We start from the raw sequence: 24,845 nt of genomic DNA on the forward strand, positions 1-24,845 counted from the left end.
TTTCATGTTTAAAAAAATACTTTTGTAATGCAAGATATCGTTTAGGGCAACTTTTCATTTTCTGACCACAGCCCAGGAATGCTTCACTGCAGAATATCCTGGCTCCCACTCCTGGTTGTTGTATTGCAACAAATCGTGTGGGCAGCCCAGGGTTCAACAGCCCACAGTACTCTCACTCAACATCCACCTAACCTGGCCGTGTCCTCCGCAATACAGGCCAGCTGGGTATCTCTTCATACCAGCACTATTTTTAGTGGGCAGTGCTGCCAAAGCAGTATGAAAGGGGCTTCATCAGAAGGCAGCACCAGGCCCATTCTTTCTTGTCACACATGTGTATAAATTTTTCCATTAAAAAAAAAATTAGATATTTGCACCAAAAAAACCTGGCTTTAAAACCATACAGGCTCAAATGACAGAAATTTTCACTTGCCTCCTTAAGGTAAATGGCAACTAAAGCAGTGTCTTAATTTTCTTCTCTTTCTGCCCCAGGGAGATAAAGGCACAACTACTGTTTTATTCCTGCTTTGGTCACCGGTATCTGTGCTAATTAAATTGTAATATTTCATTTGCTTCACTGGTAGTATTTGCCTCTTCTGTTTCCCAGGATTTAGTGACTTTACAAAGTGCGGGACAGGCAGCGAAGAACCAAGCCCTGTGTTCACACAGCCTGTCAGATTCTCCTTGCCCTTCCACTTACTGGTGAAGGCGTATACCAAAGCCAGCCAGAGCTGACTGCATCAGTGATATGCAATCTCACAGCCCAGCCAAGTACAAATAACCCATTTGTGTTGCTCTTGGGAGGTTTCTGAGGATTATTCTCTGTATCCTGAAAAGAAGTGAAACCTAATGTTCTGGGAAAGTCTGGTGTGGGGGAAGGAGGTCCCTATCAGGTAGAGGTGGCTGCAGCCAGGCCCTGAGGGGGTTAGAGAAATCTGTCAAAGGCAGCTTCCCTTCCTATATCCTGCAAGGAGAAAGACCTTCTGAGGAGAGTGACATTCCACCAGTACTTGACTGCCGCCAGTTTTCATTTCACTACATTATTTCCACCTGTTTTAAAAGTGGAACCTCTCGTCCAACAGAAATTTACCCTGTCCCAAATGCAAACATGAAAATCGGAGGAGGAGCCCTGCCATGGTGGAGCATAACACTGCAAAGCACTGAGCGTCGGTGTGATGCTTGCTTTTCCCTGAAGGCACCCTCCAAGCTTGGGAAGGAGGAAAGAATGGGACCATAGAAACAGGAAAGCAATAGTGTATAAGATCTTCAGGTTTCCCAGCAGTGCTTGGGATATAGACTGAGTCACTCCTGATCTAGCAAGGTGCAATCAGCAGCAATGCTGTGTGGGGAACACGTGGACCCTGATCACACCAGCAGGCTCTGTAGCATCATTTGCACCATTCGAGATCTGTGCCTTCCCCTCTCAGGGGACCCCATGGATTTGTACATGTAAGATAAAGGAGACTTATGTCTCCTTGTGTCTCAGAAGTGGGGATTTTGTTGTGAGGGAGTCACAAGAGCACAAACATAACCTGGTAATAACATAATCACAGGACTGGGAAATAAAAGGTTACCTCACGGTAGCAGCATCAATATAACTAACTGCATGTACATAATTCCTGACAGGCACTCACTCTTGCTTGTAGTTAGAAATCACAGCTTGTGAAGTCTGAAGTTTTCCCAGATGATCTGTGCCATATCTTCACTCTTCCTTTCTATCAGGAAGCCTGTAACCCATGTCTAACCTGATTTTTAACTTGCTACAATTTAAGCTCATTGCTGGTCACATCCACCAAGGAAATCTGGACAGGGCACTTCTCTATTATTCTCTTTTATCACCTTCCTTCTGTTTCTGAAGAGAGTTACTGTACTTACCTTCAGTCTCTTCTTCTTCAGACTGAAGGCTATTTTATTCAATCTGGCATCATAAATCATGTTTTCACAAAGGGGCCTATATTTTTTACTTCTTTTTTCTATTTCTCCTTCAACTCTTTTTCCTTATCTTCTATATACCTGATACTTTATCTATCCCCAAACCTTTACCATAATTTATTTAATTTACCTTAATTATTTTCTCTATCAATTTTGTGACTTTGCAACAGGGCTAGTTCTGGAGTTCATGTTTCTTCTTATTCTGCTTTGTCTTCCCGCTTTTGCAAAGGATGATCTTAAAGTATTGAAACATTCTCTGCCTGGGTAGAGGAGAAGTGTGGACTGAGTACAGCTTTACCAGTCAGGAGCTCCTAAGCTGTAGCTCTGACTTAACACCAGTTTGTCCAGCCCCAGGAAAGGCAGCTGACATTGCTCTTGCTATGAGCTTTCTAAGGACTTGCATGATTTTAAAAAATATGGTAGTTTATTGCAAGAAATATAAAATAGACCTAGCACTAGTCTGAAAATTTGACCTAATTTTTAGGAGACTGAGGTCTCCTAAGCAGCTCCTATTTTTCTGATCAAGGCAATCTTTAACATTACTTTAAAGAACCACTCCAGAAACAGAAAGTCTATGTATAATTAGTTCTCACAGGCTTCATGGCTGTCACAAGGCTGAGGGATGTAAAGATGAAAGAGATTAAGTGTTGTTATGTGTGTCACATCCAAAAATCTGTATTGTCAGTCTTAACACTGAAGAGTCCTTCTGAGCCAAGGGCTGTCATAGGCTGCTGGGTTTTCTGGTTGTGGGGTTTTTAATTCCTCATGCAGCTTTTGGGTACATTGCCCAGTACTGGGCCTAAGCACATGCAGTGTCTTCTGAACCTGTGTGTCAGATTCTGCACCGCCAGCTATGCACATTTAAAAGGCAAAGTTAATGATTGTAAATTAATCTAGGGATCTTTATTTATGTAACTCATTGCAAGATTATGAATTAATACAAAAATTTTCTCTTTGTTCATTAAAAAAATACTGTGGAAGACAACTCTGGGTCTGGATATTGTTCTGTTCAGTGCAAAGGACAGATTGTTGACATTCCTGGGTAATTCTGCTCTCTGGCAAAGGAGTGCTTCTTATCAAGTGCTCTGATGTACAAGTGCCTGAGGGCTTGTTCACATGGGAAAATCCAGTGGCATTATTCATACCTCTGCGCTGCAGAATATGAGTACCCACATGGGAACTCAGCAAGGGTATAATTATTTTGCTCTAGAAAAGCCCGAAGTAGCTTTATATAATTTCTCCCCAGAAAGTTATCTATCGCACAGGTAATGCAATGCCCCAGAGAAAATGCATTTGAGGACATCAGACAGGACTACTTCCTACAAAAGCAACCCTTTGCTCACGTGAAAACACATTTCCCTATTTGAGATCCTTTTTTTTTTTATTATCACACAGAGCACTCTGTCCCTACTTTAAAAAAAACTCATTCTACAGAGAAATTTAAACAAGCACCATGCATGTACTTATCCACACCCATCCACTCTTTTAGTTATCGACAGTAGTTTTGCTGCACTTACACTTTTCTTCTGTAGATGCATCCTCACTCTGAGCACCACTCTCAGACAGATGCAGCGTCTACAGCTCTTGGTAAGTGAATGGTGTGCTGAATTCTGATGGAGAGGTATAGTGCTAGCTCAGGAAAATAAGCAAGAACAGAATCCAGGTAACGCAAAACAATTTCACACTTGATAGGATATTAAGAGCATGTGCCACACCTGCAGCCATGAATTTTCATTTGCATAGCAGAAAAGCAATCTCTGTGCTGTAAATGTACAGTGGGTAGGAGGGATGGCAGAGAGACTAGCGTGTAGCCTTTGCAGTCCTGCCTTTTGTGTCTACTCTGCCCTTTGCAGTTCTTGTTGAGTGACCTGAAGCAGGTGGTATAACTCAGAGAGAGATTTCAGAGTCCTCTGGTGCCCGGCGGTGTCCATGTGCCCCGGCTGAGCACACTCCTGCACAGCTTTCTGCAGCTGCAGCTGCAGGGGGAGGGAAACCAACGGTCCTCTGAGATTTGGGGAAAACCAGTGACGGAATATTTTGTCACAGATTACCTGAGAAAAGGAAAAAGAGCAGATTGTTGTAGCTACAGCTAATGCCCTGCTGTTTCCCTGGGACTGTAACAAAATGTCATCTGAATCCAAAATGCCTCTAGCCATTCGAAGAGAAAGGCATAGAAAAGAAGCATCCACACAGGTTACACTCTAGCTGAGAAATGCCCCTCCTTCTCAGATTGCTCCTGTACTTCACAAATCTTATGAGTGGTTGAGGAAGCTGGGGTTGTTTAGCCCAGAGAAAAGGATGCTGAGGGAGGACCTTACCTTTCTCTACAACTGCCTCAAAGGAGGTTGTAGTGAGGTGTAGGTTGGTCTGTACTCCCGAGTGACAAGCAATATGACAAGGGGAAACAGCCTCAAGTTGTGCCAGGGGAGGTTTAGGTTGGATATTAGGAAAAATTTCTTTACCAGAATGGTTGCCAAACATTGGAACAGGATGCCCAGAGAATTGTATGAGTCTCCATCCCAGGAGGTATTTAAAAGATGTATAGATGTGGCACTTAGGGTCATGATTTAGTGGTGGACTTTGCAGTGCTGGGTTAATGGTTAGACTCAATGATCTTAAAGGTCTTTTCCAACCTAAACAATTTTATGATTCTGCATAACAAGTGGTGAGGGTGAAGGGGTGGGAGATGGAGGCAAAAGGCCAACAAGCTACACTCCCCAAACCCCTCTGTTGTGTTAGTGCCTCCCAGCAACACAAGCTGGGTGAGCTGTAAGACACTTCATCCCAGGGTCAAGAAGCCCGTGGACACCCCTTTCCACTATAATCACCTATTACCTCTGGAGATTTGGACAGCCCTGACTTTCACAGAATCATAGCATCACTGAGGTTGGAAAAGACCTTTAAGATCATCGAGTCCAGCTGTCAGTGCAGTACTGCCAAGTCTACCACTAAACCATGGCCCTAAATGCCATATCTACAAGTTTTTTGAACACTTCCAGGGATGGTGATTCCACCACTTCTCTGGACAGCTGGTGCAATGCCTGGCCACCCTTTCAGTAAAGGAATTTTTCCTAACATCCAAACTAAACCTCCCCTGGTGCAACTTCTTGTCATTTCATTTTGTCCTATTTCATGTTACCCAGGAGAAGAGGCTGACCCCCAACTCACTACAACCTCCTTTCAGGTAGTTGTAAAGAGCAATAAGATGTCCTTGAGCCTTCTTTTCTCCAGGCTCCCTCAGCCTCTCCTCATAACACTTGTTCTCCAGACCCTTCATAGGCTCTGTTGCCCTTCTCTGGACTTGCTCCAGCACCTTAGTGTCTTTCTTGAACTGAGGAGCCTAGAACTGAACAGAGTATTTGAGGTGCAACTTGAGGATGTGTCTTTACTATCAGTGGAGAAGGTAATGCTAATTCCCTCCCCCTACTTTGCTCTCCTGTCTGAGGCACTGTGCTAACAGCTACATAAAAACATGGCAGATAAGCACTAGTGAATATAAAGATCTGTCTGCATGCCCCAAGATGAGATTTCTGAACAGGACTGATACTTATGTGGAGGCATTTAAAAACCCGACTGTCTTCATCTCACAGTCTCCTAGTACATATCAAGCATTTTATTGTCAATGTGATTTTAAAAGAAAGGGATGCATAAAACAGCTGTGTCTACTCACTTGCAAGTTGTTATTGGCTCTCTGTGCTCCACATTTTCTTATTTTCAGATTACATTTTGAAAAGCAATCAAAAAAATTACAATCTTCGTCTCCTGTGCAATTCTGTTCGAGGATGTCCCTCATTTTGGGTTCAAAAAAGGCCATATCCACATCAATGGCCACCACCTGTGGATCAAAACAACCCATGAGATCTGGCACAGCATAAACCATAGGACAGGGCTGAGCAGGCATTCTTTGCTCCTTGCTTCTGGAAATGTTGTGTAAGAGCATCTGCCAGTGAGGAACTGGGATCAAAATGAAAGGGCCTTATTTCACTTAACTGAGCTGCACTAGCCTTATAAATACCACTTTTTAAACAAAAACAGCCAATGTTTATGACACTGGGAGTGGGAAAATTATTTGTGGGCAATATGCCTCCCTGGGATCAATTGGATTGATTTGCTTTAAGCTGGAACTATTCATCCCGAAAACTGATTTACTTGCTGGTGCAGCATATGCAGATGGCACCTTAAGCTTTTAATTATATGATGGTGCACAGTTATCCATGGGCCAGATGGTATCACTTCACAACTCAGCATTCAGACTAAACCCCTGACTCTGCCTCTGTGGAGGGGAGCAGTGGCACGCCCAGGGTTAGCTGCACCTGGTACTGCTCCAGCAAACCTGCCCCTGTATTCAGTGGTTTTGAGTCTGTTCAGCTGCAGAAAGAGACCCCTAACTTCGCTGAAAGCTGGTTCTGGCTTTGCCCAGTCCTATTGCTATGGTTTGACACACTTACTGTGCACAGTTCTTGTTCTGCTTGTCCAGAAATACGTCCCATAGCAGAGTCCAGCCAGAAGCTGGTCACAGCAGAAAAAACATGACTGAAGGGATCAATCACTTTTCTCATCCTGACACAAGGATCACAAAAGCAGTGAATATATAACACAAAGTGGTTTGCAGAACTGCTGCCTGTGTTGGGGGTGAGACCACTCTGGGAGCAAAGGGCTGTAGTCCCAGTTTCCGCCAGTGTCACTCCATCCATGAATGCTCCACTTAAAAAAATCCCAGCAATAAAGAGGGAAGGCAATTCAGTAAGGGGATGGCAGCTGCTTGATGTGAGACAAACTGTAGGTGACCACAGGGAAAGCAGCCTCCTTCCAGAGTCATCATGGATGTGCAATCAGTGAATGTTCACAGCTGCTTTTCACACTTAAATTGGGGATGCTCCCTTGCAGCATCTAACACACATTTTCCTTGAGGAAAATATCTCGGACCTGGGCAAAGCAGAGTTACTTGGGCTCAAATGGTAGTCTAATTTTTAAGATTTAACCACCCAAATAACGGGGGAAACTGAACTGTGTGACTGGAACAGCAACTGGATCAACACCAGGAACTAAACATGTCTGGTTTGGTAGAAGCCCAAATAAACCTACCATGGGCAGAAAAAGAACATGGTCTAATCTTCATTTTATTCTAGTCCTTTTTCCCTAAGGAAAAATTCTGAAGAAATGAGGTATAGCTTAAAAACTCAACTATTTTTAGGCTTTTTGGAGCTTTATGATGATGACATATCCTAAGGAATTTCACACATTTGAACAGGCAAATCTTTTTTTTCTTTTCTTCTTTATTTCCTTAAGCTTTCTCCTGTTTTGCTGTTCAGTTCTTTGGAGAAGAGACCGTGAAAGCAGTGCAGGGTTTCCCCAGTCATAGAGTTGCTGCATCATCTCCCAGGTGGGGGGAGTCTTTGCCAGCACTGAGTACATTTGACCGTTCGATCCATTGCTCTGCTAGGAAAACCAGCCCTGGTTCCCAAACACACAGCTGCCAAAGGGTTCAGCGGCTTCACTGAAGTTCATCTGTTACAAAAATGTAGTGTGGGCATCCAGCCAATCCCTGTGAAAACAGATCTGGGTGACACTACCTATGATCGGCTACATTTTGGTGGGGTTTGTTATGATTGCAATTGATGAAGAAGGTACCTCAGGAATTGCAGCAAGGACCCAACTTGGTTCCTGACCTGATTTAATGTCATGTTTAAGGTGCTGTAATCTTTCCAGTTCTCTTTGAGGTGGGTGTAAAAGAGGAAGCTCTCCCAGAGCACTGTGCATTCACCCAAAACCTCCTTCCAACTCTGCACCTTATGGCAGCTCCATGGCAGCTTAAAATTCTCCTGGATGATCTACCAGGCAGCGACCTCTCCTCTCCTTTGCTGCAGGAGAGCAAGCAAAGGCTGGAGTGAGAGCTGGAGCCTTATCCCCACCACTTGAAAATAATCCTCAAAGTGAAACTGCTGCACTCTAGGCACATTTCTTTGGGCTTTAGGGGTCTCATTACTCCAATAAGGAATAGCGGTACTATTATGGGCTTTATTATTTTCCTATACAGAGCACAGGAAACCAGCAAGTGAAAAAAATCTCTTAAACATAAGGGACAAAAAAGAGGCTGACTTACTGTGTTCCCATTCTGCAACTGGTTGGTAAAACTTCACAGAATTTCTGCTTCTTACTCTGCTTCCTCCATCACTGATTAGAAACTCTCTGTCCTGTCCCCCACCCTCTGTCCTTCTCCCCACCCTCAGCTGTCTGACTGTATCTCCTGTCTCTCAGTCTGATGGCACAATACCACCAAGCTATAAGTAATGTACAACTGGGAGTGCCATGTGTGAGCAGCAATTCATTTTTTCTTAATTAATTCTCCTAGGAAATATTAAATTATCATATTTACCTATACCAGAAAATGTCTCTTGTCTCTTTGGACCCCAGAAGTCACTGGAAGATCCTGGCAAAGCAAGACTCACCAAAAGGACTCGTGAGGGAAGACATATCCAGCATTCTTCCTCTTTTCCTAAATGAAATCTCTTTTCCTGTAAGAAGGCTGTAAAACAGATGCTCTGGTGTGTGCTCATCCACAGACAGCTGTAGCCCTGTGCAACTGAGAAAGCTGGGCAAAGCCTGCCTGGAGGAACTTCTGCTATACCTGGCTTTGCCTAAATACTGCTACAGCTTATTTTAGTTTCTTGCTGTAGCTCCTCACTTGTTCCCTATTCAGCTGCCGTATTGCACTGAATAAACAATGGGAGGGGAGAGAAGGGTGAAGGTAAAGCACTCTAACTGCTCCTAATGGCTCTATGTTTAGGCAATGTTTATCTAGTACTCTGAAGATACAAGTGTAATATTAACTCTCAGTGAGTACTAAAAATAGTATTAAAGTCACCGAAAATGCTTTATATTCACTAAGAGTGCAGAAAGTCCACTGATGCCACTGCAAATTGGGAACCTAGTTCAAACACTTACTCGCTGCACAGTGCCTCCAGTCTGTAGACACAATTCCAACTGAAATCAGAGGAATTTCTGTCCACAGAAGAATGTGAGATACATGCAGCAATGTGGTGCTGAGCTACGTCACTATTTCAAAAACATGCATAGCTACTCAGGTCTGAGTTACAGCTGTGCAAGGAAAAGTCAAAGAGTTAACAGTAGCAGGAACTTTCCCGTCGCTGTCCTTGGAGAATTTCCAGACCAGATAAGCTGAACATTGAAACACAAATGTGCGTGCTTGGATGTGGGGAGTTCCCCTTGTGTCAGACCAGAGAATTCAGCCTTAGTTTTCAAATTCAAACAGTTTTTTCCTTTCGGCATCGCTACCAAAAATAGTTGCCATGACTCAAATTACAGCTTCATTCACAGATTTTGAGATCCCCTTGCCTTCAGGAGGCATCCCTCACCACATCCAAGGGACCCTGTCGGTACCAGTGCCTTTGAGGAGGTGAAACAAAACAGAAGTAAGCAAGCAGTTCTCAAAACAAGCAGCAGGATTTAGTGCTCTGAAACGTGGCTGTTCACACTGCAAAGCAGAAAAGAAGCAGAGGATCTCCCCTGCTGCTTGTAAATGCATTGGTTTTGCAAAACCTTGGCCAAAAGCTGTAGGAGGAGGGAAGTGTCATTTTTACACAGCCACCTTCAGACTAGACTTTGACTTCAAATTGCTGCAACACCATCCCAAAGATGTAACTTACCGTAAGATCATGCCTGATAGCGAAATTTTCTGGTTTGATGTCACACAGGTGGAGTCGGTGAGAGAAATCATTATCAAAATGCTGCACCATGTCCAGAAAGCTGAGTGCAATGTCAGTGATGGCTCTCACCCTGCTTTTGTGTCCAGTAAGGGAGGGACCGATCACGTTTTCCAAGGGAAAAAGAGTTTTGTGCCAGGCATGTCCAGCTGTGAGATACTCCACAGCATAAAAGTGTCCACAAGAGCCAATAATTCGTAGCACATGTTTGCTGAAGTCCTGCAGCAAACTGAAGTAGATATATTCTTCCTGCTGGAGCAAGGACCACATGCTGGCCACCTGTGCTTTCCAACGTGGTCCCTTTTTCCTTGTCCACAGGGGCCCCATGGTACTATTAGACAGTTCTAGCCCCAAGGCATTTTTGACCTCCAAAGCTACCATCAGCAGAAGCTCAGTTTCAGGTATATCCTGTGTTTCCACCTCCTCCAGCATACCGAGGTGCTGGTAGCTGGAAAAGACTTCTTTTTTGGATTTCAGTATGATGGGCTGGCCTCTCCAATCGGCCTGAATGACCTTCTTACCTCTGTCATAGTAAAGGCAGTGTTTGTACACCAGCTTCTGTGCCACGCACAGGTCTTCACAGAGGTCACCAGTCAGGGCTCCGCTGCTGTAGTCAAGACACTGGAGTGAAAGAGCAGAATATTCATAGCAGAACCATATGCCCATGGACCATGCAGAAGAAAGACAAATAATGAGCAACAGTCCTAAGCTCAAGAGGTTTGCAGCAGTCATGGAACCGCAAACACACACCTTCTACAGCCGTTGGGTCACTCAATAGTTTTTCAGAAATCTCTAGAGACCTTTTACTAGGGGAGTCTTGCTTCGAAACAGGGATTCTTGGGGTGCTAAAGGACAGGATTTTCAGGGGTGAGGAAATGGACTAAATGACCTGTTACCTTGAAGTGTTTTACACATATGAGTTCAGTGAGACAAACTTTAAACACACGTGTCTGTGCTATATGAGATGATGGGCTGTAACACTTTAAGGCACAGGAGATAACTTCCATAGTAATGCAAGACTTCTCTGGAAGGTTCAGGAGAGCATGAATTAGATCTCCACTTAAACTACAGGAAAATCCATGGCTAGCTGGATTTCTGGTTTCTTCCACAGTCCTGCATGTTTCAGCCTTGCACTCAACATGCCCTGAATGAAGCTGTCCTAACCTCCTCCTGCCCTACCAGGAAACACAGAGGTTGTGCTCAATGCCTTTTGGACCAAGAACTTTCAGAATCTTAAAATATATACTATATTTTATTATTAAAACAATAATCTGCAGAACAAACTGACTTTTCAGGTTTTATATGTAATTATCAGAAGTGAAATTTTAATATTAATTGCTTGAATACTTAATTTTTTTTTGTAGCTGTAAAGAAATAACCCCGTGGAAGCATGGAAACTGCTGCTTGATAGTTAAGTGGTCATTGCAAATTCATACAAGAACTGCAAGGATTCCCTCACCAGTCCTTCCCTCAACCCATAATTGTTTCCATGATATCATTTCCAAAAGTGGAGGCAGTCGATACATTCCTATAGACATTCAGAAGTGCAGCTGTAGGGACTGCTTTGGATGAATCAGTAGAGGGGATGATCAGAGGTCTCTGGTGAAAGGGGAAGAGATGAGGTGGTGTAGAAAGCCAAACATCTGGGAGGCAGCTTGACAGTGTCAGCCGCCTTCACTTCTTTCTGGCATTTGAACCTTCATTTAAACAAGTTGGCTGGACCCCCTGCATGTGGAGAACTTGCAGTGGCTGCCTGAGCCCCACCTCACTTGTGACTTGCTGTTACATACACAAAGAACATGATCATAACATTCAAGTAAATTATTTTCTTAGGACAGTCTATGAGGTGTGTACACCAGAAGAATATGTTCTGATGCCAAGCAACATTTGGAGTTCAACCTTAAACAACACACAGGGGAATGGATGGAGGATTAAGTCCAAAATCCAAGAATGGTGATAAATTGACTGCAACAGCTCCCTGAGGGCAGTTCAGACAGGGATAAAATTTATTTGTATTTTGATGTTCTCACAGGCCAAATGAGAACAGTCATTGCCAGCAAGGAGAGCCAGGTAGGCAAACTCTTGCATGAGTGTTCTGACCCTGAGTCCACACATGTGAATCACACACACATCTGCATCGACATCAGCATCAGGATGGCCAAGCAGACTCACTGGGCTGTCTGCAGACTTCAGAGCATGCAGATCAATGCTCCTGCTTTTGAAAATCCACTCCTATGAATTTAAGACAATTTTACTCTACCTTTTTAAATAGGAAACATAGTTTTCTTAGCAAAAGTAGTTTAGCAGTTCTTACCATCTGGAACTCTAAGCATTATTAGAAAGAGAATTACAAACAGAAGGAATTTTGGGGGTTTTCTTTGGATTGTAAGTATAAGAATGTTTAAAACTCTGTTGAGAGACCACAACCTAACTCTCTTCTGCTACAGTAAGAGAATTTAGGACTTAGTCATGTAATTGGGTTCACATGGGTGAACACATGCCCCCATGGACAGTTTTAGTGTGCTCCATCAAGTTCACTCTTAGAGGGTCCACATGCATAGACCTCTTACATCTAGAACACATGTCCATCACCTGTAGTCAAACATGTAAATGTGTATCTTATTTTCTTGCATTGACATCATGTCGTTCTTAATCGCATTAATGAGAAAAAGTAGTTGTGGAAAAAGCAGTCTCACATTTCACAGACATAGGAGACAAGTCCTTTTTGAACCTGGTTGCTGTTTAGGACTTGTCTGCTGATTTTTCAGTTTAACCTATAAATCTTTCATTATTAACCTAGTATCTGACAAAGAATGTCCAATTCATAGTATTCTTTACAATGACCTTGTGCAGTGTTTTGCAAACTAGGATATGTGGAAGAAAACTTGATCAAGGAGTTCATGGTCTCACAGTGATGAAACACAGAGCGGCCTTCCAGATGTAACATTCTCTGCTCGTCACCAAAGCAAGCAAGGATTTCAAAAAGGCTCCCTCAAGTAAGCAATCAAGAAGTTTGAACTACTTTCTATCATAGATATTTTCTATCTATGCCTTTTAGGCATAGTCTGCACTGGTAGTTCATCTTGAAGCAATTATTTGACCCTTACATCCTTTCCAAAGACATACAGTTTTACAAGACCATTTTCCATCATACTGGCATAGCACTATTGTGCTCCCCAGCATATTAGCTTGCATTTTACAGTATTAAAACACATTCTGGTGGACTGAAAACATTTAACTAGGTGATACAGATTTATTATTTACTAACCCAGGAACCTTTGCACTAACTGCAAACTTCACTATACAAGATTGTAATTCATCACGGTGATTGTTGATAAAAAGAAGAATCAATTCCCCAGGGAAATCTTTCAGAAATGGTCCTCCATGCTGCCACTCCTGTCTTAATGGCTGCATTTTGAGACCTGTCAATGAGACAGTTTTAAATCTACCTAATGATTGCCCTTTGAATGCCACTAAGTGCCAGATTTTTAAAACTAAAATACGAAAGTGACACCAAGCCAAAATTCTTATAGAGAAGCAGCTGTACTACAGAAAAATGCAAACACAAGTACGGTTTGGATTTGCTTGGATGTTTCTGATTAAATTTGACTACATAATTTTTAATGCCCTTAGTGCACTTATCAAGATAAGTTCGGAAAAGCTGGGTTTAAATTAATGTAAAAGCTTAAATTAATGTAAACCCTGCTAAGGATTTATATAAATTTAAATAACTCACTGTACCACCATCAGTGGCCTGAGACTGATGTTCTGCCTTGTTAGCTAGTACTTCTCCTGTGTAAATGCAATACTGAGCCAGGTTTGGAAGGCATCAAAATTAATTGATTTCTCCAGAGGAAACAGGAATTGATTGCTATGATTTAGTGTGTTCAGTGTAAATGAAGATGAGATTGGCATTAGGAAAGAGTGATTTTTTTTTTTGAGAGAGTTCAAATTGGTTCCTGCAAAATGCCCTGTGCCACTTCTGCCTTGTCAGTGCAGTACACATCTGCACAGGTGTACATCTTACTCAGAATAAGGAAATAAAACCTTTGGAAATGCCACTTGCTAGGGCATTTTCACCAACTTGCTTGAAATAGCTCATCTAATCTCCTACTGAAAATATGAAAGATGACTAGAAAGATAGTTTTTCTTAGAGGCTGATTTTTGCTTAATAAAGAGCGTGAGACTCAAATTATCGGGTTATTTGTTTCATAGATAATTGCACTTTTATAACTGCAAAACTCATGCCTTGCTCAGAAGATGTCGAAAGACTTACTTGTGGGCTGATGAAGATGAGCTCATTTTCTAATTATTCCACTAGAAGGACAATCCCTTTCTAACATCATCTAGGAAAACTGTTGCTTTACAAACCTTAACGGTAGTACTGAAGACTTACCTACAGAGAGAGATGAGTACAGCAACCTCAGCTACTCTTCCTCTGGAAGGAGGGTCTGTAACTGAGCTGTCACTCAGCGAATAGAGACAACTTTCCAAGCTTGCGCCTGAAATCTGATCCCTGCCTGGGCTTTTGAAGGCGTGCCTAACCGTCTCCAAACTGAAGAACAGCAACAAGTCTCAGTCCATCTCTTTACTGGCGAGTGTGATGGCAAGGACCTGGACCTCCCTGAGCTTGGCGGCTCCGTGCTCCTCCATATCTCAGTGATCTTCCCAACCACGTAAGGAGGAGGCAGAAATCATTCCTTCAGCTGCAAACCTGAGCTCAGCTGTACTTCGAGCTGGCTACTGCGGTAAAGAAACTGGAACTCACTGCCATTAAAAACACTCTGTTAGGACCACTGCCTATACTTGCACTTTCTTTATTACACAGAATTAAGGAAATCTATGATCAGCTTTTTGCTTGCTTGCAATAATAGATTATTTAATTCCCATTAGGATTTCTCTCTTCCCACCTAACCGTTGGCAGTACACATACCCTCATTAAGAAACAAAATTTAACTCAAAGGATTGACCCAAGCTGCTCCTCTTCTCAAAGTGTTTCCTACACAATCCTAAATCTCTTTATTACTATTTCTAAGGGAAATTTTAGTGAATATTCTTTCTTGAATTTTGAGTAATCGCACCTTTACACGCCAGACATAAAGACGGCGATACAAGCTGCCTGGCACTTTTGAAAGATGACTTTTGTCCATAGACATTTTCGGCTAAAAACAAAACAAACAAACAAAGAAAAAAACCCCAACACCCGGAGGAAGGTTTCCCCCCCGCTCCGGAGTGTGCGGCACGCCGAGCTGCCCTTTCCAAAGAGCTTGGGCAGCTCACCCGCATCCCACGCCAGGGATCCGGCCCGCCGCCTGCACCTGACCTCGCCTCGGGGAGGGAAGCAGGGAGGGAGGGAAAGAGGGAGGGAAAGAGGAAAGGAGGTAAAGGAGGCAGCCACCCGCCCGTGTGGACCGTGGGGCGCCGGTAATGCGGCACCTCCGGCGGCCGGAGCTGGGCAGGGGCGGCACGGCCGGCAGCGGGTGCTCGGCTCAGCGCAGCCCCGACGGACCGCCGGCGCCCCGTCCTGCCGGGCGATGCCCCGCGTCCCGCCGGAGCACGTACCAGCCTGGCCAGGATCCGATGGCTTTTCTCGTCCGTGCAGCGCTCGGAGAAGACGCTCCTGTGGAAGAGGAACAGCGCAGCGCTCACCACCACCCAGCAGGCAGCCCAGAGGAGGAGCAGCAGCAGGGCGCATCGCCGCCAGATTTTGAGCCGCAGCCTCTTTAAGCCCGGGATGCCCCTCATCGTCGCTCCGGGACTGGGCTGGGGCGGCCGCTTCAGCTGCTGCGGCCCCGATCGAGCGGCGGTGGCGGGGGCCGGGGGCTCCGAGCTGCGCCCCACGCACGCCCGTCCCGCTCCCCGCCCGCGCCCATCGCCCCCCGCACCGCCGCCGGGATGCGCGTCCCCGCGGCCCCGGCCCCGCTCCCGCCCCCTCCCCGGGCCGGGACTGCCCTGACGGAGCCCGAAGCGCCCCTTTTGAATTTAAGCCACGTAGTTCCGCCGGCTTTTGTCTGCGCTCCCCTGTGCCAAGCGGCCCCTACAGCCACTTGGCGGCTGCTGCCCGTGCCCCCCGCCTCTCCTCTCCGAGTTTCTCACCCGAGAATAAAAGCGGTTTGACGGGTGATGGATGCTGCTGTGGGAACTCGTTCACATCCAGGCGGCTGCCCGACGCTTTGAAAGAGGCAGCCTGGAGACGGAAGGGTCCCTCTTGTGAAAGCTTCGCCTCCCGACACATGGGAAAAGACAATGAAAAAGTTTATTCTAGAGTAACTTCTCCAGTTTTATCCTCCCGGAGCTAACAGAGGAAGAGAGAGAAGGGTCTCAGGTGCCCATTCAGTAACGCAGCACTCCGCACCTCCACGATTCCCCAAAAGCTCCCATAGCCTCTCCTGCCCGCCCCGTGTCCCAGCCGCGGGTGCAGGCTGGCCCTTGCCCAGCATCTCTGTGTCCCGGCCGCCTCGGCGGCCGGCGGGGAATGCCAGCGGAGCGGTCCCGCTGAATGCTTCGCCGAAAGAGGGCAGGGTGTACGTGGTCCAAGGGTGTTGGTAGCGATAGATTGTCTCCCTACCATCCGGCAGAGAGAGTACCTGTGACCGTATCTCTTTTTAAGAAGGCGTCAGCACCATGCGACAGCCCCTAATATATTTGACTTCGTTAAAGTCTCTAAGGGATCAAAGACCCATATGTTTATTCCTATGCAGCAGGCAAGATCTTGACATACTTTCCTCACTCCAGATGCAGATGTTCACTGTCTCTGTTTAGACCACCACATTCTTTTTTTTTCACCCTTTGCTGCCACTTGACAGCATCTCACCATCACCGTTTTCAGTGTGAAAATTAATATATTAAAGTACAGTCCAAAGTAATAAGGGTATCTGCTTCAAGTTTACTGTCAGATATGATGAAAGAGGAACATGTTCATTTTTCTTTCCCTTTATGGTTTGTTACCTCAGGCTACTTGCAATCCTATAGCTGGAAGATGAATTGCAGTTAATGAAAACACTCTGAGGATAAATTATTTACCCCAAATTAGTGAGAATAGCAGAATATGGCCCATGAATGGAGTAATGCATAATAATTCAATAGACTTATTTTAATCAGTAAGTTGCTCCAGTGCACATTTTGTTAGTAAACTAATGTTAAAAAGTGAAAGTTCACTGTTGGAGAGCTAGGTTTAGGGGTATATATTGTGTACCATCATGTGGTATATATTGTGTGCTCAATGAGAATATTTCCCTGACAAATCATTAAAAAGGCAGGAGTCTCTATTGACATGATCTAATTTTACCTCTTAAAACAGTGAGGGGAAGACCACAGGTGCATCAAACTTGTTGTTCTTTACACCTTTTACATGGTCAGTGCAGTTCTCCTCTACCATGCAGAGGAGAGCTTGAAATACAGCTTCTAAGTAGATGGCAGACTGTGGTAGAAAGGAAAATGGAAAGATAAAAGTATTTCTGAAAATACTACAGCTTTCTAGAGACTGGCAGTGAGGAGGGAGATGCAAGGAGAGCAAAACTACTTTGATCTCCAAAGAGAATCAGAAGCAGAGTCATTATCACAAGCCACGTCTTCTATCCTTAATGTGTTTTGCTCCATCTCTCTCCATCATCTCATTTCTTCACCTGCAGAAGCTGCTTTTGGCCATCCTTTTCAAATTTTCTTTTTTCCCTCCTTGGTCCTTTTACTGAGAGGGTTCCTTTTGAGACACTGGCAATACAGCCTGTTTCTTGAAAATGTGGCCAGCAGCAAAGACCAACTAGGCAGCTAGGAACTGAAAACTTTTAATCCTATTTCTCAGTCTGACACCAAATGCTCTTAGGAGCTGTCACTGATCAGTTTGGAGTATTCGTTTGGAAATTCCTAGGACAATAAGTGGGGAAGGGCAAGAGGGAGAGTTGCTTAGCCATTCCTCTGCAGGGATACCAGCTAGGCTTGAGTTCAGCCAACCTTCACCAGTGACTGCTGCCACCTAGGAGGGAAAACTGCAGATCTACCATACTAATACCTGGAACAATCCTGAGGTGTGACCCACATATAAGAGGGATGCAGATGCTGTGGGAAATTCAAGCACCAGAGTATCTCCCTACTGCTTCGTCCTAAGCTGTCTGGGTAATAGTTTAGGCACTACAAACCCACCTCTATTTTAAAGTGTAGATCTTGACTTTTCTATGTGTTAGCATTCCCCAAAAGATATCATGTTCGTAAAATTCTGTATATGTGTTACTTGTGTTTCAACAATAGTTCTGAAAACAGATCTTAATTACTTCTGACTTTAAGCTAGGAATAAAATATAGATAATTCTGGCCTGGTTAGGTGTCATAGCTGAGCTGCTCTAATTTCTGCTGAAAAAAAACAAGGATGTTCCTTTCTCCTCCTCCACTGCCACCTCCCTGTTTTCCTCTTTGCCTTGCCTGCATAGTCCAGCCCCTTCTGCCAGTGAAAGAAATTCCTCGCTGCCAAATGAGCTTTCTTAACTCACCAACAGGTCAGAGAAACGTAAAGCTGTTTCTTGCTGAGATTATTTTCAGAGAGGTCAGCAGGCCCTGGAGATGTTGCCAGGCATGCTGGCAGAGCTGGTGCAGGGAGGCACATTGCAGGGCCAGGCACTCTGGGATGCTGGAGGCAGAACTGTCCCACTGGCTCAGCTGTATCAAATGTCTGCCCCTTAAGGATGCAATGACTTATTATGGGTACGGTGATCTAAATGGAAATGGTTGTGGAAAGGAGTAGTCCTGTCCCTGTTTTCACCCCAGCCATGTGCTGCCACTGCTCCCTTGGCAGCTGGATCAGGGATCAGCAGTCAGCATCAGTAGGTTTTTGATTGCACTCTTCATTTCCTCCCAGGATACCAGCTAAAATTCACTCAATTTGGCAGTCTGTAAGGAGTCCACATCCTCGTCTTTGATTTGGGAACAGCTGCTACACACTGCAAGAGCAATTCTACCTGTAACATACAGTTGTCTGCTGCTTTGATTATGGAATGTGAAGAAATAGACTAAGAAAATAATAATGGGTTTTAATGTAGTCTTAATAATGTTTTTAACAGTTTATTAAAAAATAAAAGTATAAGATGAAGGGAATTTAATGAAGCAAATGCAAGTTGCATGATACTCATAGTAGATAGTATACTAGTTTCATTGTGCAGTTAATCCCATAGGAGGCATTTGCAGTCAATAAAGCCCTGTCTTCACAAAAGATTTTGATATAGCATTCAGGCTGAACAACTGTATCTAGTTGTTCAGCCTCTGAACTTTCAAATATCTCACCGACTTCAGTCAGTGTGAAAAGTTGGACAAGTCTGGTAAACATGTATATGTGTGTGTATACATACCTTCTTGTAGCAGGTACACAGAGACCTTTAGAACAGATCAAGAATTGACCCAGAAAGCTTGGATTTAATAACAGGTAAAAGCCTAGGTGCTTTAGTATCAGGTGGTTTACCCTTTAATAACAATTTATTGGTAGCTGAGAAATTCAAGTCTAGTTTTAGGTTTTCCTAAACTTCAAGGTTCTTAGACTAACAGAGTTAATTGTAGTCCAACTTCTGTAAAATATGTATGAGTGTCTCTCTGTGCCATATACATTTTCCTTTGAAAAAAGGCTTCTGCATCAGAGAAATTTTCCTTCCTGTATGTATTAAAATGTGACCGTTTCACGTTGCAATCCTGTGTTCCCAAAGGAAGCTATATTCCTATTCTTATTTTAACTCAGAATTAAACTTGATGAAAATAAATCAGTAGAATTTGAATTAAGGCAAGCAACGCTAAGGACAGTAAAAATAATCAGGACTAACTGTATAAGTTCCTACCCAATTAATCTTTGAATTACTAGTTAGAGCACAATGTCAGCATCAGGTTGGTCTCCTCTTCATCGCTGCGTTGGGCATATCACAAAATTGTGCATCAATAATGTCAGTTCAGAGAAGGAATAACCACAGGGTTCAGTGGCCAGGAGTGAGATGCCTTGACCCACACCCACCGGTGAAGAGCCTGGCATGGTGTCTACCTGTGCTGTCTGTCCATGTGTGGGCTGAGCAGCTCCTCAGACAAGGGCCATGAGGAGTCCTCAGTCCAAGGAGCTGCTAAGCCCACACGTTTCTCATCACCTGCAGACACAAACTGCATTGCAGGCTCAAGTTGTATTAGGCTGCTGTTAGACCTTATTTTCCTAATTACCTAATTCTTCATGAGAGTTTAAAAGAAACAAAGTAAATCAGTCATTAAGAACTACCTTGGCACTCGAGTTAATGAAATGTAAAACTGGTTCATTAGGAATTATTGTTCTATTTGATTGATTTTATCACCCGCTGTCATTAGCACCAGGTTGTCTGTGGAAATCGGGTATGTGTCTGCCAATCTTTCACAGAGCACATACGAACCTACTGTTTTCCTGCTAGGAGCTCAAAAAACTTTTGAGTGCTGTTCAGATTTACCTATTTTAAAACACAAATATTTCTTTCTGATTTTCTTTGGCCAAGCTGAGCAACTGAAAAACATCACAAGGTTAGACATAGGTTTGAACATGAGCCTATGTCCTTTAGGCAGTGAAATTCCCCCGCAGAGCACTGTGTCTACCAGAGGAATCCAAATGTATTTTTTCATTTATGCCATTAATCAAAAAGAGTGTGTTGCAAACTACTCACAGAAGTTTTATGGTATCAGAGAGCAGTGAGTTTATTGGGTCACACTGTGAACCAGAAGCAGAAAAATGGCACAATATAAAATGCAGAGTATACCTTTGTGGACAAGGGAAAAGCCTGGGGTAATTCACCAATTTAAACAACAGAAAGTGTTTGGACAGAAAAGGCTTTCCCGTGCATATATAGAATAAAGAATTTGTAATATGCTTTGTCCTGTTTGCTTTTTACTTTCATCAGGTATTTCTTAGGCATAGTTGCCTAGGAAAGCCAAAGGTATTTATTTTCTCCTTCCCTTTTACAGCTTTCTAGATTCTAAATGGTAGATTCTAATTGTCCTGCTCTTCTCATATATCCCCTTCCAATTAATCTCTTTATTAACCTCATGCCAATTTTCCCCTCTCATTTGGAAACAGTATTGCCTGGAGAAGCCAGTAAGATACCCTGGCAATCACTGTGGCAGATTGTGGTTCACTTGCAATTCTTCGAATGAGGTGGAACAATAAAGATGTAAAATATCTTCTGGAATTTTTGTACAAATATCACAAATGACGCCTGACACAGTATTGCCTATTGGTTCTCTGCTACATTCTTTGCCTATTTGTGCTACCAGTCACCAAAAAGAAAATTAGCTGTAAGACAAAGTTGGAATCAGTGACTTAAGAACAATTTTCCTAGTCTAAAAGGGTGCTCTCCAAAGGAATTTGCTGCTGTGTGGCATGTTGTGTGTCTGTCCATGGTGAAAGGGAGAACAAAGAAGGGAAAATGCTGACATTCTTTTCCAGTCTTTCTGTATGCAGTTTCTAGTCTTTGCACCAAGTTCAAGCCAAGTGATCTCATTATGCCAATACTGAATCTGGCTCTTTGTAGCCTCCATTTATGAGTCTCTGAAGCAATGCCAGAAATACTTAGAAGTTGCACTAGGGTTATGTAGAAAGAAAAAAAACCCCACCATCTAATAAGCTATTTTCCTGTGGCATTGTGCTGTTATTTACATGAACAGTCCAAAGTAATTTAAATGGGAGAATATTTTCCATAATATACAGAGGGCATTCACAGGGCTGTGATCATTTAGATATGTGGTAGCTCAAAAGAGTAAAAGTTGTGTCATCTTCTCCAGTCAGATGACCCGATTTACATTTCAGTGCATTAAGGTATTTCTACAGCTAATACTGCCAGAAAAGTTACCATATTGTCAAATATATTAAAATCAGACCAGCTCTATGGCTGCAGTCTCTTTGAAATGAGTTTATGTTAGGAATTTACACCGGGATGATTTTAAATTTGTTTCTACTGGCAAGAGTGACCTAAGATATGCAAAGACCACCTGCTCGATTCCTGTTATGCCATAGATTTAAAAGGCAGCCCAGCTGTTTCCAGAGGTTTGCATGCTCTCTGTTACCAGAAGAGAAGTGGAAAACAACTGATTCTCAGAGATAGAAAAAAGCATCTTCGTTGTAGACACAAGTAACCGCCAAGTGGATACTTAGGATATTGCACAGGAAAGGTTTTGTAAACTGAAAACTGACTTTCCAGGGAGAAAGCACATAAGCAAATCTGAATTTATAGCATTTTTCTGATTGTTTTGTTTTATTCTTTTGGCTCAAGGGCTGCCTACCATAGTAGTCTATGCTTGCAAATCAAATTAAATGCAGCCATCACATACGATAGATGTCAGTGCATTTACACAGGGGTATGCCCATTTCTTGATTTCTCTTCTAAAAATCCAAATCTGAAGTAGAAAAAAAATGAGGACTTAGGAAGATCACAGATGACTTTCAGTATCTGTTCTGTAAAACTTAATTACTTTCAGTTATTTCCTTGATGCTGTTCTCTGCAGTTTCTTTGTAAATTATGAATGGCTGGGCATGGAGCAAGCTGCAAAGTGATCCATTAGTGAAATTTAATTTTCTATCAGACTTTGCAAGTAATTAGCTTTTCTTTAGGTAGTGTGTTGCTAGTTTGCATGCATCCAATGTTGACTGACATTTGTTCAGGGAAGAGTAGACTATTCAGTTTCTGTACTGCTTGCAATGAACAGCTCATAATTATCCCAAGGTTAAGCATCCATTAGTGCGAGTGACTTTCCTGTGTTACTCCTGAGCAAGAAATTTGAGTGTGGGATCCTGCCCAGCTGCCTGAGCAGCAGCAGTGACACTGCTGTATGATATTCCTCCTGTTACATGCAAGCATCCTCCGAGAATCTGAGTAGTTCTGGTGGCCAGGCCTGTTTCTGAGGGGTCATTGCTACATAAGCTTAAATAGCCAATATAATAATCAAGGAGTGCCATGGTGCTGCCTCCTGCTTTGAACAGAGTTGATGGTGGCTGAGAAGCTTCAGAAATGGATTTCCATAGCTTCTTCCACAGGCACAATCTTTGTACACTGCTTGCAGTGCACTTCATCACACAAAAAAACCAGAAAGAGAGGTCTTTCCTTCTCATCAAAGCCAAGCTGATGTGTATGGTTTACCCAGTAGATGGGTCTTTCAGGAGATTCAACATTCCTCTAAGTCTCTTCCTATGCTGTTTTAAAACCTGGCATTGAGGCAGCTCTTCCTATCAGGCCAGATTGGGTTTTGTGAGTTGTCTTTTGATGAGAAACTAAATTGAATGGGAGATACTTTTTAAAGCAATAACGTATCTTTTGAACAAACTTAATTTGTCACAGGCAGGAGCCGGTGGCCACTGCACTTGGAGTCATTCTGTGGTTTCCAGTTGGTTTTAAGCTTTAAGGATGTGTGATTATAAAAGTCACCACTTAGTTAGCCAGTTGTTCCTACCTACACTGGTGCAATGAATAATCAAAATTTTGTCCTTTTTCTTAAAAGCAGAACTTCATACAAGCTTGGAAAATGCCCTTCTGTAATGAAGCTTTTGCTCCAGAACTTCTTATAATTAACTTGGCATTAATTTTCTTATTTTTTCTGAAGTGACATGTTTTCATCCTTTTCCTGTCTTCTATTTTCTGTCATTTTTCTTCAGTACAATCCCCTTTTCTTCCCTATTTACATGTTTCAGTTCTCTTTATCCTTCAGTGATTTACCTTTTCTGTTCTTCATAGGCCTTAGTTATCTACCACAATAGCCTCTCTTCTCAGAATGTGTTGTAGGAGTCCCTCTCCCACATCTCTACTGAGAGGCTTCTTCTGAAAAACAACAGCAAAGAAGGCCTTAATTCTTGTATCTAGTATTAATTCCCTACTATCAGTGGAATTGCTTTTGATTTACACTGAAATGTATAAAAGGAGGAATACACAGAGATGCCATTATTAGACAGCATTTAAAATTTCCTGGTTTTGCAGCTCCCTGTTTTCTGCATATAACCAAATAGTGCTTTTAGTCCATGATGTACAGATGCACATACATATGTTCTTAGCAAAAGAATTCATAGCAAGTGTCCAAAAGTGAAAAACAGGGATTGCACTATTCTGGATGTTATTCTCAGTCTGGGAAGAGAGGAGATCCACAAAGGCAGGGGGAATGGAATTACAGTGAAATCGCAACAGGCACAGAAAAGCAGTCCTGCAGAGCTGCATCTTTGGAGTAAAATTCCAGCTGGGGAAGCATTTAGGCTCCATTTCATGAAGGAGAGCATGCAGTGCTGGCCAAGTCACTTTAATATTTCTCTTTCACTTTGGCAAATCAACAACTTACAAAAGACCAAAACGAAGTCTCCCAACAATCCAAAATATATTCAAGGAGAAATTGAAAATGACATCTCCTCATGCATATGGCACATTCCATGTGCTTTCAGCATGGATAACCCAGGCATGGTGTTGAGATGAAACACTGGGATGAAATACAAGGTAGTTGAGATTAAGAAGAAAAAGGGCTCTCTGGTCATTCCAAAGAAAAGTGTTGGACTGAAGCAGTCTCCAAGGGCTGTGGTTCTCATTTGCAGTCAGACCACAACTAGCTGAGCTATTGACCCTTTTCTTGCCCATCCATTACACGTGTCCTGTTACATGACACACATCCCACCACTCCCATTTGAGCCATGGACTTGTTATATTAATGCAAAGTACCAGGACAAGCAGGCAGAAGCAGAGTGCTTTAGTCACTCAGGCAGAGGAACAGACAATGAACAAAGGAATGTAGGTGCATTTTTTACTCCTTTCAGAGCACTGGCACAGCTGGACTAACACTTCAGCAAACAAGGAATCATTTGGCATGCCAATTCAATGACTTTCTAAGATATGTTGGCTCTGCAGTTTGCATGCCAGTCCTCCAAGGTGCTGGGACTGAAGAATTTACTAACAGCCTCTGACATCATTCTTTCATCTGTCCCTCAGAATCAGAAGTGGGAGCCGTACCCGCTCTCTCTGAGCACAAGATCCTCAAAATAGAAAGACTGCCTGTTTCTGGGCAATGTTAGTGGAATTGGGAGAATGCTGCCAAAAGCACACTGATATTTGCGCAATTTGTACACTGAATTTAGAAGAGAGGTGGGTTTTTTCCCTTTTTTTTTTCTTATTTTTTTTTTTTGCTGGTGCTCTGCCTCTCTCTCTAATTTGAGGCAGTCTCTCTAGCCCTCTAGACAGCTTAGTTAGTC

At 43.2% G+C, this 24,845-nt stretch overlaps 1 protein-coding gene across 1 annotated transcript; it reads right to left on the reverse strand.

Moving 5' to 3' along the window:
* Positions 1-1,445: 1,445 nt before the first annotated feature.
* Positions 1,446-15,503, reverse strand: DIPK1C (divergent protein kinase domain 1C). The gene is made up of 4 exons (XM_051812797.1): positions 15,216-15,503; positions 9,597-10,274; positions 5,600-5,764; positions 1,446-3,980 (listed from the first exon to the last, which is right to left on the reverse strand). The coding sequence occupies exons 1-4, from the start codon at positions 15,396-15,398 to the stop codon at positions 3,765-3,767; spliced, it is 1,242 nt and encodes a 413-aa protein (XP_051668757.1). The 5' UTR covers positions 15,399-15,503; the 3' UTR covers positions 1,446-3,764.
* Positions 15,504-24,845: the final 9,342 nt, after the last annotated feature.

This window comes from Manacus candei, unplaced genomic scaffold (genome assembly GCF_025592945.1).
Source record: "Manacus candei isolate 608988 ecotype Guabito, Panama unplaced genomic scaffold, ASM2559294v1 h1tg000088l, whole genome shotgun sequence".
Classification (NCBI taxonomy): domain Eukaryota; kingdom Metazoa; phylum Chordata; class Aves; order Passeriformes; family Pipridae; genus Manacus; species Manacus candei.